General features: G+C 32.6%; 2 protein-coding genes across 7 annotated transcripts in view; one reads left to right on the forward strand and one right to left on the reverse strand.

Annotated features, from left to right (window-relative positions):
- Window positions 1-1,617, forward strand: part of LOC140437209 (farnesol dehydrogenase-like) — a 123,110-nt gene extending 121,493 nt beyond the window's left edge. For all 4 annotated transcript variants that reach the window (XM_072526577.1, XM_072526579.1, XM_072526576.1 and 1 more), the window contains one exon: window positions 1,413-1,617. In XM_072526577.1, coding sequence (XP_072382678.1) covers window positions 1,413-1,454 — 42 coding nt within the window. In that variant the 3' untranslated portion in view covers window positions 1,455-1,617. The remainder of the gene's footprint in view (window positions 1-1,412) is intronic.
- Window positions 1,618-6,619: 5,002 nt separating this feature from the next.
- Window positions 6,620-12,673, reverse strand: part of LOC140437212 (prestin-like) — a 107,184-nt gene continuing 101,130 nt past the window's right edge. For 2 of the 3 annotated variants that reach the window (XM_072526588.1, XM_072526587.1), the window contains one exon: window positions 6,620-6,938. In XM_072526588.1, the coding sequence (XP_072382689.1) occupies window positions 6,766-6,938 (173 nt within the window). In that variant the 3' untranslated portion in view covers window positions 6,620-6,765. The remainder of the gene's footprint in view (window positions 6,939-12,673) is intronic. The other variant, XM_072526589.1, reaches the window with a different exon arrangement.

The raw sequence follows: 12,673 nt of genomic DNA on the forward strand, positions 1-12,673 counted from the left end.
CAAAAGTAAGTCTATTTAGAAAGTTCGCTGGGAATGAATTCTCTAACATGATCGTTTTTAGTTTTTTAAGACCGGCGGTTCTATATTCAGGATGTGACAAAGTTATTTTTCATATTTAATACTAGGTTGGTCTTAATCGTAGATGGATGTGCTAAAAAGTAATTAATAAACCTGTTGCTACATTTTTTTTATGTGCGTTTTTACTGTTTTTAGAGCGTTGTTTGAATCACGGTGTAACAGTATATGTAGAAATGGTATTGTTCCATATTAATTCTTGCACTCCCAAAAGACAAAATAATGGACATAGTACACACATTTAATAGTCACTGTCCAGACTTGCAATTTACGGTAGAATTAGAAAACAACTGCATACCATTAAGGACTTAAATTGTTGCAATTACGATTTCCTATAATTTCTTCTTTGCAATTTTTTTTTTCGTGAGGTTGATATTTTCCGAGTTAAGGGGGAAATAGTGACTAAGTATAATTATTGAATTATCTCGTTTATTATTACCTTTACGACATAAAAGTGCGTTAACAAAAATAAAGAGAATTCTATTATACACAATTTTTATTTGTTTGATTTTTGTGCTAGAATCAACATTTAAGGTCCTAAGCCTAACGAACTCTAGACACCAAACTCAGCAAGATAAACGGGAACGAACCAACCACCCTTAATATTGATTTTAGCAAAAAAATTAAAGAGATCAAAATTTTATAAAACATAATTCTCTTCATTTTTGCTTCGGTACATTCATGTTGTAAAGTTAATATTAAACGAGATAATTAAATAATTATTTTTCTCCTCCCCTTCCACTATTTTTCCCCTTTACTCGGAAAATATCGACCGCACGATAAAATTTACAAAAAAAATTGTTGGAAATCGCATTTTTGCAACAATTTAAGTGCCTAGCCTTTTTGCCTAAAAAATTAAAATGGCTGAGATATTAAGCAAAAACAGTTTAAAACTGTTTAAAATCAAGATAAAGATTAAAGCAAAAGTGAAATTCTGTCTCGATTTTAAATTTATACTAACATCCTGAAGGATAGAATAATAAAATTTGGAGTAGCTCGCCATGCAAGTTTCTGTAAAAAGTACGCCTGGATTAAAGCCAAAGAAGACCTGATGGGAGATGACTAGATACGATATGTCCGTAGATGAGTTTAGTATTGTTAACGAGAATGATGTTTGGCTTTCGTCATTAATTTTTGACCGCAGCTTCTGATCTAAATAATGAAATGTTCAATAAATATTTTAATTTTAAATGTAACGTACGTTTCACAGGCGATTTCAAGATTAAATGGCTGCAAAAAATGGGATTCAGAAAAGTGTGCCTGAATATGCTTATTTATTTGCACATATGTATTTGTAAATATATTTATTATTCTACAAAATGAATTATTTATTTTAGGTTTCGGAGCTTACCATCCGTCCGGTGGGCAATGTGTTTTAAGTATAGGTATTTCACTAATTCAAAATATTTCTAAACTTTTCGACTACACTAATATCCGCATAGTTATTATTTCAAATATTTATTTAGTTTAGCAAGAAGGACCAAGTTATTTATTATGTATTTCAAAATATCGTTATATACAATTTTTAAAGTAAATAAAATAAGTTCGATATTTATTTTTCTGCATTTTTTATTTTTTACTCATATTCCTGATGACCATATTTTTGTCAACAATTTTAAATATGACATTATCTCTAATTTTCAGTCTCTAATCTTACGTTGGTTCCACACATGGGGGCCAACGTGGGCCCCAACACCGTTCGTCCAATGTGTGTACCGATAAAACTGTGTTGGAGCCAATGTTGGCCCCAACGTTTTTATGAGTAGCTCCAACGTTGGGAGTTTTCCGTGAGCTGTCGGTTTTTGCGCATACATCAAAGGGATTGGCACCAATACTGGTGTTGCCGTTGATGCCAACCACACATTGGTGCTATAGCAGTGTTCCAATCGACGTATAATTATGCTATTTGCGCATTATTTAATTGTTGTAAAGCAAAAGAAAATAAACCAATCACAAGCCACAGTTTATAAAAAACAGCATTCTTTTAAGAAAATAAGAATTACTTTATCGAAGAAAATTTCCATTCCATGACGTCATTAAAAAACAAATTTACAACATGTAAAAAATCGATCTTCGGCCACCTGAGCCACTTCCGTTGAATTGTTTAGGATTAACACTCCAGTACAAGTCGGTAATCTATCAGAACGGGGTTTAGCTCAATAGGCTATTTCTTACATAAATAAATAATATACCTATCTGTTTTTTTTTTTCAGTACCTTTCAGGTACTCAAAAGAAATGTACTTATCTAAATATTTTACAAAAGTATATGCTTATAATTCTGAAATATAGATCATTTTGTCCTAATAGACCACCGTCGTGTGGTCATGTAATTTTAAAATATGTACTTCCATATATCGGCTGTGGATTAAAGTCACGTTTGATGTAGAATATAGCCAAAATAGAAGGCTAAGAAAGGCTATAGCGGGATAAGATGGTCAAAATTGCACCATGCTCGATTCAGTTTTGGGTCTGGCCATTCGAAAGGACATAATTAAAAACTCACTCAGTTAAATTTTCAAGTTCTTAAGTGCCTCTGGGGGTTCGCTATGGGAAAAAACGTATTTAAAAAAAATTATTTTTTTTAGACGATGTATTGCTGCAAAAAATCTGAAAAAATTCACGAAAGCGTATTTTAATAATACAAAACTGCCTGATTTTTTTCAGGTTTTGAGCTTGAAAATTGAGCCCAGGAAAAATATTTGAAATTTTCAGTAATATTTTAGGTTATGTTGGAAATTTTTGGCCAACTTTAAAACAATGTTTTTTTATAGGTTTTTTCCCGTTCTTTCGAATGGCATAGGTATTATTATTATTTTCAACGTGCAAAATGCCTAAAAATCGAAAAACTGCCTTTTTTGGCATTTTTCTGAAGTTTTTGACTCATAACTTCAAAAACATACACATAAATTATTGATAATTCATATTTTTATATGTATTCTTATCTTTATAATCGCAATAAGCTATTAAAACTATTATTTTTTTCCTACAGCATGCTCTAAAAACCGAAAAACCCCGTTTTTTCGGCGTTGTTTTTAAGCTTTCGCTATATAACCTCTAAATTCAGTGTCTAAATGAATGATAATTTACATTTTCACATGCATCTTTCCCTCTACAATCATAATCAGCTATTCAAAGCATTAGTTTTATCTCACAACATTCTCAAAAACCGAAAAACCCCATTTTCTCCATGTTTTTACTACATAACCTCAAAAGACTCTGAAAAATGAACCATATTTTTGATATCTTTTAAATAATTATTACAGCTGATCGTACGCAGGAAAACAAAATTTTTTTTAGAGGTAAATAAAATTCATATATTTACTAATTAACAATCTATATTTACAACATTCGATTTAATCTAGATACATTGAATGACAGAATAATTACATTTTATTAATCTTCCTCACTATCCTCGTCGATTACCGGATCAATCTCCGTTTCACCGAATATTTCTGGAAGAAATTTAGCTGGTCTAATAATATCCGATTTGTACCTAGCATTGCTTAAATATTATATAATAGCAGCAACATGTGAGCAGGATCCAACAGTTCTCAATCCATTAGCACAATCGCACGAGTAAAATTGCATTGTAGAAAATAGATTCTGGCTTATACTCAATGTAACATTTATAAATTTTTTTTTTGATATGTCTGGATTGTATCAAAACCTTGATAATATTCGGTTTCATTCGCATGCATTCTTAATTAATTTCGTTTCTATCGTCCAATAACTCAACAATAACAATAACGTAGCTAGGTAACATACAGCTTGACCTAACTGGTACGTACCCGAAAAGAATATTTTGAGATCTCTCTCGGTCATCTCTGGAAAATCAAGAATTTCTCGCGATGTTATCTTGGTTGTCGTCGTACTTCGTCTAGACCACCTTGCTGTTTCAGCTTCTTTAGCCAATGTGTTATCCACTTTACTCTAATTCAACATTCTCTGTATTATTAATTTTTTTAATTCTTCATCTTCTTCTTCATCGCTCTTCTTCTTCTTCTTAGCCTTCTGTCGTCCATGTTTGGATATAGGCCTCTCCCAACTCCTTCCATCGGTCTCTATCCTGAGCAACATATTTCCAATTTGTTCCGGCTATTCTTTTAATGTCATCAACCCATTTCATCTGTGGTCTTCCTCTTGGTAGTTGACTTTCGTCAGGTCTCCTTCTTCAACGTTATATAATCTTTTTTCATAACGGTTAGAATAGCTTCTACTACCCATCTTAGTTTCGTAACATAACGAGATTCATTAGCTTCAGCTGTGGATAAACTTGGTCTTTTTCCTTTTAATGCAGGCATCAGAACCTTGAAGCCAAGATCTTGTAAATAGGATACGACGTCTCTAAAGCCCCTATATACAATACAAACATCACCTTTTTTCATAAGTGACCTTATTCCATTTGGATCTTCCAGAACCTTCTTCATGAAGCTTGCATCATTTTCTGTAGCTAAGAATGGACCGGGTAGATATACAACAAACCCGTCTATTGTGCAGATGGTAAACGGCTTGCACAACGGTTTTATCTTCTGTCCCGAATATGATTTTCTTTGATACCAATTATTTCTACTTTTTTATTGAGCTAAATAAGCTCCATCGAAAATTAATGTGAGCTGATCATCCGTCAAATTAAATAACGTTATGGCATAAACAGAAGTATGGTTACGGATTAAGTCGTCTCTCACGACTTTTTACTCCAAAATATTGTGGCAATACATCTCTCTCGAATGAATTGATTACAGACTCGCAAAAATCAGATACTTTGATCTCATTATCTATCCCGAAAACTGATGAAATAAAATTATTTGATGATCGAGTTCTTAATTTAACAATAATACTGTTTATTTTTGCCTGTTATTTTATACACGACACAATTCTGCTGTCAAATTCAAAATGAATTCAAAATAAACACAAAAACAGAGAGCCATTGAACATTTGAGGAAAAGTCCCGCCGAAAAGATAAAGGCCCTAACACGCAAACTGACTAAGAGCGATAAAGAGGATATGGCCCTGCACACGCAAAAGCACTAAGAGCGATATAGAATGAAAGCCCGATTATAACAGATATACATGGCGTTGGTACTTGTGCCGCGTAATGTCAACTACCGTGCGGCGCAACTACCAACGCCATGTTTTCTGTTACAATCAGGCTCCCTGGATATACGGGATGTAAGGCTAAGACATGAACGCCAAAACAGTTAAGTAAATATAAAATATAAAATAAAAGAAAAATGTTATAAGCATGGGTATAACGCTCTTGTATCTAAGCGGAAGAGTAAGGCATGGACGAGCTTATGAATGTATATAACAAGGATCTCAAAAGTCATGGAAATATATAGATATGCGTCTGTGTATCAATGTATGTACATTGTGATATAATATCACGTATATAGATATATTGGCTAGCTTAAAATTCCACAACTTTTGAGTGTACAAGTGCGTTCTAATTCACGATTCATTTTTCGGAATCTTTTGAGGTTATGTAGTAAAAACATGGAGAAAACGGGGTTTTTCGGTTTTTGGAGCATGCTGTAGGAAAAAATAATAGTTTTAATAGCTTATCTCGATTGTAAAGATATATAAGAATACGTATAAAAATATGAATTATCATTAATTTATGTGTATGTTGTTGAGGTTATAAGTCAAAAACTTCAGAAAAATGCCAAAAAAAGCAGTTTTTTCGATTTTTAGGCATTTTTCATGTTGAAAATGATAAAAATACCTATGCCATTCGAAAGAACGGGAAAAAACCCATAAAAAAACATTATTTTAAAGTTAGCCAAAAATTTCCGACATAACCTAAAATATTACTGAAAATTTCAAATATTTTTCCTGGGCTCAATTTTCAAGCTAAAACTCTGAAAAAAATCAAGCAGTTTTGTATTATTTAAATACGCTTTCAAAAATTTTTTCAGATTTTTTGCAGCAATACAGCGTCTAAAAAAATTATTTTTTTTAAATACGTTTTTTCCCATAGCGAACCCCCAGAGGCACTTAGAAACTTGAAAATTTAACTGAGTGAGTTTTTAACTATGTCCTTTCGAATGGCCAGACCCAAAACTAAATCGAGCATGGTGCAATTTTGACTATCTTATCCCGCTATAGCCTTTGGGAATTGGGTTATTAAAAGAGTAAATGGGATTCAGAGCCTTGGCGATATTTCCCCGCCAAAAGAAGAGATCAAGTGACAATAACTCGTCTTAGATGAGGTTATACCAGTGCTACCCATAGGTTTTTAATTACAAAAGATTCCGAACCGAAATGTGAGCTGTGTAACTTCAAACTCTTGGTGAAACATATTATTTATAGACTGACCAGTTTTTTCCGTGGCAAGAAGCAACTACGGTATCACATTAAATCTAGAGAAAGCACATGGTGCAAATTGTTTCTTCACAAATATGCTAAATTACTTAATGGCTATTAATTTCGTACATATCTAATATTTAATATTATAAAGATTTGCTTCTCGCTAATAACCTTCAGGTTGATGCGAATGTATAAATAAAAAAATATTTAAATGACACAAATAAGGCACATTTTATATATTTATTCTCTATTAACCTAGAGCAAGTAAATTTCATTTAAAGCTGTAGAGCTAAGAGTATAATTGAACAATTTTAATATATATTATTTAGTTATAAAAATTTTATATCTACACATAAATGAACAACACACATATCAGTTAAGATTTATCTACCAAGTTTAACTTCCTCTTCTCGTTTAAACGGTTCTGTTGCGGGTCTGTTAAGTATACCAGTTCCGAGAGCATGAAGCACTGCATCATGGACTGTGGGGAAAATCATAAAAATTGGTTCTTTCTTTTCCACTATATTATATCTGACAAATGTTTCAAATACAGGACCTAGAATTAGTTATAATAATTTATTATTCCATTATTATACAAGTCTTTCAGTATGATATATAATATTCTCTGAATCAAAAAATTAAAATATACATATACATTTTTACATAACCAACTAAGTTAACTGTATCAACTCTACTTCACAAATCGCGCTATTAAAATTGGCAACGTTGCAATAACGGTTGCGGTAGACCGATCTGCCGTGAGTTGATCGTGAGCTATTTGGCAAATTTAGATTTCTCTGCGGCACTGTCACATAATTTAAATGATTATGTATTTCCCTAATTACATTTCTCCATAAGTTGCTTTCTTAGGTCATATCAATCCCATTTACCGATATGTCCTGCCTAAGCGTCTCCCCTTAGGAATTTTTGATCTTCCTCTCCTACTCCTTACAGGATCCCTCAGATTAGCAATTGTACCTATGCTCTTTCATTTTGGCAACCCCCTCTCATTTGGTGCCACCTCTAGACTTCCCCTTATATACTCATTTCTAATTTTATCCTTTTTTGTCCAGTCATCCATACAAGCATTATCATTTCCGCTACATACATTTTTGTTGATACTCTCTTTTTTACCTGCTCAAAATTCAGTTCCTTACGTCATAACTGGTCTTATGACTGGTTATTTTTTGTCAAACAACATACCACTCGCTTCCATCCACTGTATCTGTCTAACCAAATTCTACTGCATGCATCTCCATATATTTCCCCATTACTCTGTAATACCGATCCTAGGGACTTAAAACAATTACTTTTTACAATCATTTCACCATCCAAAGATATCAATTTATTTGTAGCATTTCCGTCATTAAATGACGATTTCAAATACTCTGTTTTTGCCCTACTAAATTTTAAACCGTTTTCCTCAAGAGTCTATCTTCACTGTTCCAGTTTTTGTTTTAAGTCGTTTTCACTATTTTCTACTAATACTACATCATCAGCGTACACCAGAGAATGTTACCCTGTAGTTTCGCTGTTGTCTGATCCAAAATTATTGAGAATAAATAAGGAAGAAGCACCAGCTTTGGTACAATCCTACTTTCACATGAAATTTACCAGTCTCGCCCACACCTGTCCTAACACTAGTTGATACTCCCTCATACATGTCTCACAATATTTTCATATTCACCGTGGAGTCCTTTCTCATTGAGTTCCCACCACAAAATCTCTTGAGAAACTCTATCATATGCTTTCTTAAGATCAATGAATACTATTTGCGCGTTTGCTTCTTTATTCCTCTATTTTTCCATCAACTGTCTTAGAATGAAAATTGCATCTGTTGTGGAACTGCCTAGCATAAAGCCAAAATGATTATCAGATATTTTGATTTTTTCACGTATCGTCTATTAATTTCTCCCTCCCATATTTTCATGGTGTGACTAACTAGTTTTATGGCCCTGTAGTATGTACATTGTTATAAATCTTCCTTGTTTTTGTAAACAGGTACTAATATACTGCTTCTATATTCATCTGTCATTTGTGCAACTTCCATAATTCTATTAAATAAACCTGGTGACCACCTTGTTCCTGTATCTCTTAATGCTCTCCACACTTCTCCAAGAATATCATCTGGTTTAACTGATTTTTCTTTCTTTATTTTTTGAAATGCTTGAACCACTTCAACGTTTGCAATTTTGGTGACCATTGATGTTACTGTCTCTGTTAACTCAACGGGTTGTCTGTCACATTCCTTATTTAATAAACTGTCAAAGTACTTTTTCCATCTCAATTTGACATCTTTTTCGTTTGTTTGTTGTAAGTGTTTAATCTTTTTATATACATTATAGATATTTATTAATAACTCCTAAACCCTGTTATCAAGGTGCTTTATCTTACTTACGGTCATTATTGCAAAAATTATTAATATTAGGTAAATAAATAGGGCAAAAAATTATTTTTTTCAATTATCTCTACAAACTATAAATAGATTTGAACTTGTGAAAGTTTACACAATAATTTTTTAACGCAAAAATTGCTCCTAGTATAAAAAAATGCTACAGCTAAAAACATAAATTTTGAACTTTGACCTTTATTTATAAAAAAAAAAAACAAGGTCGAAATGTCATTATCTGGATACTTATTTTTCATTAATTATGTTCCCCTATGACTTAAACTGAGCAGATAGCTGTAATATTTTTTTCGCCTATATATTTTTCAAGATTGGTGTAGAGCAATATTGACTGCTACACTTTGATGGCTTCTTATTTATTAATTATTAGTGCTACTCCTTTTTTATTTCGCGGCCATTCAATACGTATTCGGCTGGTTGAGGATTTTTTCCTGCTACCTAGTCTACTCTTTTACCATCCATTTAGGTTTTCAATTTCGCATATTCTTCTAATGCCTCTACGCCTTTCTTTATTTACACTTTTATATTTATTTTGCTTAGTACTTTCGTATGTCCGACGTTAGTCGATATCGACGAAGTCGTTATGTCCAACGTTAGTTTTGTTTTCGAAGTTTCTAGTCGTGTTTCGCCTTTGTACGTCATCATTGTTCAAAAAGATGTTTTTTTTTTCTGTTCTATTTATATCTAATTTATTTTTTTTATGCATTTTGATTTTTATGCACAGGGTGTAACGATCCAACGCAATAATTTTTATGCACCCCTGTATGTCTGGTACTTTATAAAGTATGTGTCGTAATTAAAATTGTGCTGATTGTCGATTCCTGAGAGATGACACAAGCGTTTTATGGAACCTCTTTTTTGTTGATTGGTCGAGTTTTATCGAACGATTTAAGCTGTGGCATAATTCGGACAGGGATAAGCTTCCTTCATGTAAAATAGCGCGCCATTCCATTTCTAACCGCACAGTGAGAATTATTTGTGATGTGTTTTCCCAAAATGTCCATGACGTTAGCCATTATAATTTTTTTATAGGCCATATTTTACCGTTTTAGTGTGAATAGGGTACTAATAACTTTTTCTTTCACTTCTTTACAGTAGAAAAAAATAGAAATCTCTCCTTCCAAATATTAGACTGCTTGTTTGTCTTCTTGTACTATTGGTCATCCAGTTTTAATTTTTTGTCTGTCTTGCAATAAATACAAGCAGTCATAATATCTAGTTGATGGTCTAGTTCCTTCTGATGGACTTTGGAGGATAGTGGATAATCTTGGAGCACTGATGTAGGATTAAATACGACACTACCTAGGACTTCATAAGGACGAGGCGGTTCTTTAGGATTGTCTGGTTGGTACTGTAATTGTTAGTATGTTTTAAACCTGTTATGCAGGGTGTATGCAGAAACTCCGTTTGGGATATTCATAATTCTGTATTTTTGTGCACATAATAATAATATTTTATTAACAAAAGTTTGTTTGTGTTGATTAGGTATTATTGTAATTGTCAAATTTATACTTTAATGCATTTATTATTTCAAATATTGTTTATAATTTCAAATTTAAAAGGGTGTATATGATATACCGAAATCTACCGATTTTTGCCGAAGGTATCTACCAATTTGGTAACAGCTCCACGGAACATTACTGGCCGAGCTAACACTCTTGCATTTGCTTCTTATTATAATGCCATAAGCTGAGATTAAAGTAGTGTTTCTAACCATGTATACAAACAAAGAAAAGAAAAGATAAGCAATCCCGACACAATCAACTATTAGTCATATTATGAAAAAATTTGAATCGTTTGGTTCAAATTTTCGTTTCGTTTCAAAGAATTCGTTTGGCTAGCACGAGAGGAAACAGTCAAGGAAGTTCAGCAAAATAGGGAAATCGATGTTTGTAGTTTTGCTGAAACTAGGGATCCTTGTTCAAGCAAAACTATTGCTGAACGAGTTGACATAAATGATAGAACTTTCAGGAATATTTTGTAACGAAACTGTTACCGTTGTTTTAAAGTTTCAACTACTCAAGAATTGTTAGCCAAGGACAATTTCAAAAGAATGGAAGTTTGTGAACTCATAATGGATAAAAAAATAGAAATCAATATTTTTTAAAAAACGTTTTGTTTACCGATGAGCCGACAGTTTTATTATATCCGAAACATAAACCTTCCGTCGTACGATATTGGTTTCGGCATATTAAACACAAGTAATCCAGTAGGAACGTAATATCATAAAAAAATAATGTTTAAACAGGTATTTTGGGGGATTATATCGTCGGTCCATTTTTATTGACGGATATTTAACGGATAACAAATATTTTGAATTGTTGCAAAATCAAATTATTCTGGAAGTTCAATTACTTTCAGTCAACTTTGACGATATTTGGCTTCAGCAAGACGGCTGTTCTGCTTACAATACACATATAATTTGTACATATTCTTCGTTTGTATACATGGTTAGCAACACTACTTTAATTTCAGCTTTAATATCCCAAACGAAATTTCAGGAAAAATCGGTACACGGAACAACACTGTCGGCGTGCCACATACGCTACTACGAACCGCAAAGGAGAGGCAATCCAGTGAAACAAATAAATTAGTTATAGAATGAAATTTACATTCTCTAATTGCAAATCAGGGAATCCTGATATTAAAATTTTCCAAATTCTATATTATATATGTACATATTGGTCGCATTTCCAAATTCCAAAAATTTCCAAATTCTATATTATGTACAAATTGGTCGCATTGCTCCTGTGGTAATCCTTTCCCAAGTTAACATGCTCCTTTTCTAACTTGGCTGCACCATACTGAAGACGACCAATAGTCAGAAATACGTATATACGGTTGCCTTCCATCGATATACCTTTTTTGGTTTTCTGTTTTGCGAGACATGCCATTACATTTTACTTAGATATATATATATATTAAAAGTGAAACTGGAACAAACCATGAAGTGGAAATATCCAGGAGTGGCTAGTATACCTGTTGAATACAAAGCACGTGGTGTTCGTGTGTATTAAGGTATAAAAAATGCTTATTACAAGCTTAAATTTTTATTTTAAGAAGATCTTTTCGGAATTAAATCATTCCATCATCAGTTAACTAAAAGAGAGAGTAAAAATACCAATATTAAAAAACACAAGTTAAAATTTAAATATATAGAAATAACACGTTGGTTTTTTACTACTTACATAAAAAGTTGTTAAAAAACATTGTATGGCCACTTAAAAAAACTTTCGAAGGACATCCGTATTAAAATATAATCCTCATGGTTTTATCAAGGTAAATGCAATAGACTTAACTTATTGATTATTAAAACTGAAGATGGGGGCATCTTACATGACCCCCTGTAGCTGGTGAAGTTTTTTCGACTTACATTACCTCTGATCTGTTCTGGAGTCTTGGGCTAACTGATATAAAGATGGTATGAAAAATCAGTTAGTACCCATCAATGTCAAGTGGAATGATGTAGTAGGAGCAAAAGTCATTGTGCTTAAGTTTGTGAATAGGCAGTTACTTACTACTACACTACACACACTACATTACTACACACAAAACACAATACTTCACTAAAAACTGCCTATTCACAAACTTAAGCACAATGACTTTTGCTCCTACTACATCATTCCACTTGACATTGATGGGTACTAACTGATTTTTCATACCATCTTTATATCAGTTAGCCCAAGACTCCAGAACAGATCAGAGGTAATGTAAGTCGAAAAAACTTCACCAGCTACAGGGGGTCATGTAAGATGCCCCCATCTTCAGTTTTAATAATCAATAAGTTAAGTCTATTGCATTTACCTTGATAAAACCATGAGGATTATATTTTAATACGGATGTCCTTCGAAAGTTTTTTTAAGTGGCCATACAATGTTTTTTAA

This window comes from Diabrotica undecimpunctata, chromosome 3, assembly GCF_040954645.1.
Source record: "Diabrotica undecimpunctata isolate CICGRU chromosome 3, icDiaUnde3, whole genome shotgun sequence".
Lineage (NCBI taxonomy): Eukaryota > Metazoa > Arthropoda > Insecta > Coleoptera > Chrysomelidae > Diabrotica > Diabrotica undecimpunctata.